Source organism: Oratosquilla oratoria, chromosome 6, assembly GCF_046742065.1.
Source record: "Oratosquilla oratoria isolate Oo_2021 chromosome 6, ASM4674206v1, whole genome shotgun sequence".
Lineage (NCBI taxonomy): Eukaryota > Metazoa > Arthropoda > Malacostraca > Stomatopoda > Squillidae > Oratosquilla > Oratosquilla oratoria.
The window spans coordinates 76,726,829-76,731,828 of NC_134782.1; the positions used below are offsets into that span (position 1 = coordinate 76,726,829).

Below are 5,000 nucleotides of genomic sequence, written 5' to 3' on the forward strand. Positions count from 1 at the left end.
GGGTTCTCTTTATTCCGTTGCCATCGTCACTGGTGCTTTCCACCAAAGCCAGTGACGAAGATGTGTGGCGGTTGCCAACAATATAATACACTTTACAATTATATACATATTCCGTCTGTCTACTTACAAATTATTACATTATGGAACTGAGTATGGACACTCAGTATTTATTTTAGTTCTCTAAGCATCGCTATTTACAAGCCAAAATGACCGAGAGTCACATCACAAAATAGGTTGTCCGTTTAAAGTTTGCTGCTACTACAAAGATTCTACGTCAAGTTACTAGTGCATGCCCGTGCGCGTAGGCACACTAGCATGGAATGAATGATTCACACTCAAGGGCAAGAACAAAAACATACAGGCATTTCTTGCAATATATATATATATATATATATATATATATATATATATATATATATATATATATATATATATAAATATATATATGAATATATATATGTATTTATGTATGTATATATATATATATTCATATATATGTATATATATACATATGTATATATATATATATGTATATATATATATATATATATATATATATATATATATATATATATATATACACCAAACGTTTTCGTCTATTCACGACATCATCAGGGTACAAAGAATGTACCCTGATGATGTCTTGAATAGACGAAAACGTTTTTGGTATTCATTTCTTTTGTTTTCGAAGTGGTTTCTGCAAGTATTATCATCACGTGTGATTAGTGATTTGTTTTGCATATATATACAGTATATATATATATATATATATATATATATATATATATATATATATATATATATATATATTTATATATATATATATATATATATATATATAAAAATATATATATATATATATATATATATATTTCTTTTTCCTTATTTGACAAGGGCACCTTCTACATACATATATATACCATATTGGTGACATGTTTGAGGGGACTTAAAACATGGGCTGAGAAGGAGCCGGAGGCGGAGAGGAGGAGAAGGTAAGCGTGGCAAGTAATGCATGTAGGAAACGAAAGCGGAAGGAGAAACCTAAGACAGAGGAAAGGAAAAGAAAACGGATGAAAGGAGAGGAAAAATGAAAGAAACGGAAAGCGGGAACAGAAGCACAAATTTTGTAGAAAATATGATGTGCAGGTAAAGGGAGTGAAGAGGTGGAGGGAAGAAAGATACAAAGGAGGAGGAGGAAGAGGAGGAGGAGGAGGAAGAAAAGGAGGAAGAAGAGGAGGAGGGGAGGAGGAGGAAGAGGAGGAGGAAGTGGAGGAGGAGGAGGAGAATGGGGAGGAGGAGGAGTGGGAGGAAGAGGAGGAGGAGGAATAGGAGGAAGAGGAGGAGGGGAGGATAAAGAGGAGGAGGAGGAGGAGGAAGAAGAGGAGGAGGTTGAGGTTAGGGTTGAAGCCAAAGAGAGTAGCACTGGAAGAAAGAGGGAGAAAGGCAAAAGGGAATGGGCCAATAGGGAGGAGAGAAGAGGAGCAGGAGAAGCAGGAGAAAGAGGAGGAGGAGGAGGAGGAGGCGTAACAGAAGAAGCAGGGTAAAGAGGAGGAAGAGGAGGAGAAGGAAAAAGGGGGCAAGTAGCAGGAGAAGCTATAGAAAAAGGAGGAGGAAGAGGAGGAGGAGGGGAGGAGGAGGAGGAAGAGGAGGAGGAGGAGGGGAGGAGGAGTAGGGGGAAGAGGAGGAGGAGGAGGAAGTGGAAGCCATGACACCCTACCGCCACCCCAACACCCCCACCTCCACCCCCGTTTGGGCGTCCCAACGCCCTTCCATAGCAATGATATGTCAATAGCCACCTAGTACAACAAAGAAGCGAATATGCGATGTCCCTAACAAGGTACCTTCAGGGAGGAGGTGGGGCTGGGGGGGTCGTAATGGATAGCACGCTTGACTGGCGTCCAAAAGATCTCAGGTTCGATGTCTTCCCAGTGCAGTTGTGTAATCTACACCCTTGGATTGGTTCATTGCTTTAGAAAAGAAAAGAAAAATAATGTAAGGACTGGAAGCAGGAAGCCGCTTCCATCATAAACCAACAGATCTGTGATATGAAAAAATGCACACAAACACAATATAGAGAGGAAAACAATGTGTCTTCCTCCCGGAGATCTATGGGTAAGTATAAGGACCGTTGCCAACTTTAGTGGAGCTGAAGGTTTCCGGTCAGTGAATTCCAAGGAGCGATTATTAGTATTATTGTCGATCTGAGATCGATGTTGACTAAAGGAGTTTCTTTTTCTTTTTCTTCCAGCAGGAGGGCGAGGCAGAGTCTATAAAAGTCGCCACCAGCACCACCGCCACCACCGCCGACACGCAGAAGCCGAAGACGAGGGCGCAGACTGAAACCCGAAGTCGAAGAACATGCTCGAGCGAAGTGACGAAGTACTCGTTGGAGGCGGCGTCAGTGGCGGGGAGGGTCGGGGTGGGGGAGATGGAGGAGGCCGCGGAATGACGGCAGGAGGAGGAGGCGGTGGAGGAGGAGGAGGAGGAGGGGGAGGAGGCTCAGGAGGAGGCTCAGGAGGGGGTGAAAATGGAGGCGGAGGAGGAGGAGGAGGACTAGGAGCTAACGGAGGAGGTGGAGGAGGCGGAGGAGGAGGAGGAGGAGGAGGAGACGAAGGAAGACTCGTGGTGTGCGTTGGGTGTGGAGGCCGGATCACGGAGCGGTGGTTTTGTAAGATCCAGGAAGGTGTTTGGCACAGCGGGTGCCTAAGGTGTTCCGAGTGCCACTTGCCCCTCGAGGAGAAGTGCTTCGCCAAACATGGACACCTCTACTGCAGGGACGATTACTACAGGTAAGTTGGAGGACCCCCCCCTACTTTCACCCCTCTTCACCCCTTCACCCTTCACCCCTCTTCACCCTTCACCCACCTTCACTTCCTTCCCTCTTCCTCCTTTCAGCCTATTTCCTTTTCACTCCTTCCCCCTTCCCATCTTCCCCTTTCGTTTCTTCACTCTTCACCCTCTTCACCCCCAACCCCTTCACCCTCCTCACCCTTTCACTAAATTCCCCATCACCCCTTTTCACCCCTTCACCCCTTTTTCTATCCACTTTCAACCCTTCATCCTTCACCCTTCACCCTTTACCCCATCCATCTCGTTTCACCCCTTCACCCTTCACCCTCCAATCCATTTTCACCCCTTTACATCAATTTAACCCCATTTTACCTCTTACCCCTCACCCTCCACCTCCTTGCACCTTCCCTTTCATGGTTCTATTCGTTATATACATTTTACATATTCCATATTCCACCTGCCATCAGGTGATTTTATTCAAAGGAAACCCTCTGTAATTAAAGTTGAGTGTGTGTGCGTGTGCGCGCGCGCGCGCGGGTGTGTGTGTGTGTGTGTGTGTGTGTGTGTGTGTGTGTGTGTGTGTGTGTGTGTGTGTGTGTGTGTGTGTGTGTGTGTGTGTGTGTGTGTGTGTGTGTGTGTGTGTGTGTGTGTGTGTGTGAGTGTGTGTGTATTTACCTAGTTGTATTTACCTAGTTGTATTTTACGGGAAGGGGAGCTATGCTCGTGGGGTACCGTCTTCATATCTCATTTTATCTAAACTATTTGTGTGTGTGTGTGTGTGTGTGTGTGTGTGTGTGTGTGTGTGTGTGTGTGTGTGTGTGTGTGTGTGTGTGTGTGTGTGTGTGTGTGTGTGTGTGTGTGTGTGTGTGTGTGTGTGTGTGTGTGTGTGTGTGTGTGTGTGTGTGTGTGTGTGTGTGTGTGTGTCTGTATACCTGCGCGCGTGCTCATGTGTCACATTCATACTTACATAAAAACACACATTCACATACATACATACATACATACATACATACATACATACACACATACATACATACATACATACATACACACACACATACATACATACATACATACATACATACATACATACATACATACACACACACATACATACATACATACATACATACATACATACATACATACATACATACATACATACATACATACATACATACATACATACATACATACATACACACATACATACATACATACATACATACATACATACATACATACATACATACATACATACATACATACATACATACATACATACATACATACATACATACATACATACATACATACATACATACATACATACATACATACATACATACATACATACATACATACGTACATACATACATATATATATATATATACACATACACACATACATACATACATACATACATACATACATACATACATACATACATACATACATACATACATATATACATACACACACATACATACACACATACATACATGTATGCATACATACATACATACATACATAAATACATACATACATACATACATACATACATACATACATACATACATATGTACATAAATACATACGTATATACATACATTCATATATACGTACATAGATACATACATACATACATACATCCATACATACATATATAAATTCATAAATTCATACATTCATTACATAGATACATATATACAGATACAGGTAATAGAAATTTGCATACCTGCGTATCTACCTACTTGCCTGATTACCTAAATACGTGCACATACATTCATATACTTACATTCATGTACACATACATACACATACTTTGAACAGACTACAAGTAAGAGACTGCAAATAAGGATCCTTTCAGGACTGAAATCGAAGGGGTGCCATTTTTTCTTTTATCTCTTACTGTCGCCGGGCGACTTTATTCAACTCAGTATCACTTGATCACCCGTTCACCCTTCATTCATTCCCCTTCACCCCTATTCCCTTCACCCTCTTCACCCTTTCACCCTCTTCACCCCTTCAGCACTTCCCTCACCATCCCCTTCTATAACAGGTTGTATGTTTCCTCATATTCTGGGTGTCGCCAGCCGATTTTATTTGTCTCTATGGAAACTCTCACCCCACCCCCCCGACCCCCACCCCGATAGAGTGAAGCGTCGATGGAGGAGTTGGGTGGGGACGAGGTGGAGGTTTCTGTAGA

General features: G+C 42.4%; 1 protein-coding gene across 6 annotated transcripts in view; it reads left to right on the forward strand.

Annotated features, from left to right (window-relative positions):
* The window catches only part of LOC143026637 (LIM/homeobox protein Lhx9-like), a 240,807-nt gene that overhangs the window by 102,316 nt on the left and 133,491 nt on the right, over positions 1 to 5,000 (forward strand). For 5 of the 6 annotated variants that reach the window (XM_076187369.1, XM_076187367.1, XM_076187372.1 and 2 more), the window contains exon 2: positions 2,252 to 2,789. In XM_076187369.1, the coding sequence (XP_076043484.1) occupies positions 2,359 to 2,789 (431 nt within the window). In that variant the 5' untranslated portion in view covers positions 2,252 to 2,358. Of the gene's footprint in view, positions 1 to 2,248; positions 2,790 to 5,000 lie in introns of all 6 variants that reach the window. The other variant, XM_076187368.1, reaches the window with a different exon arrangement.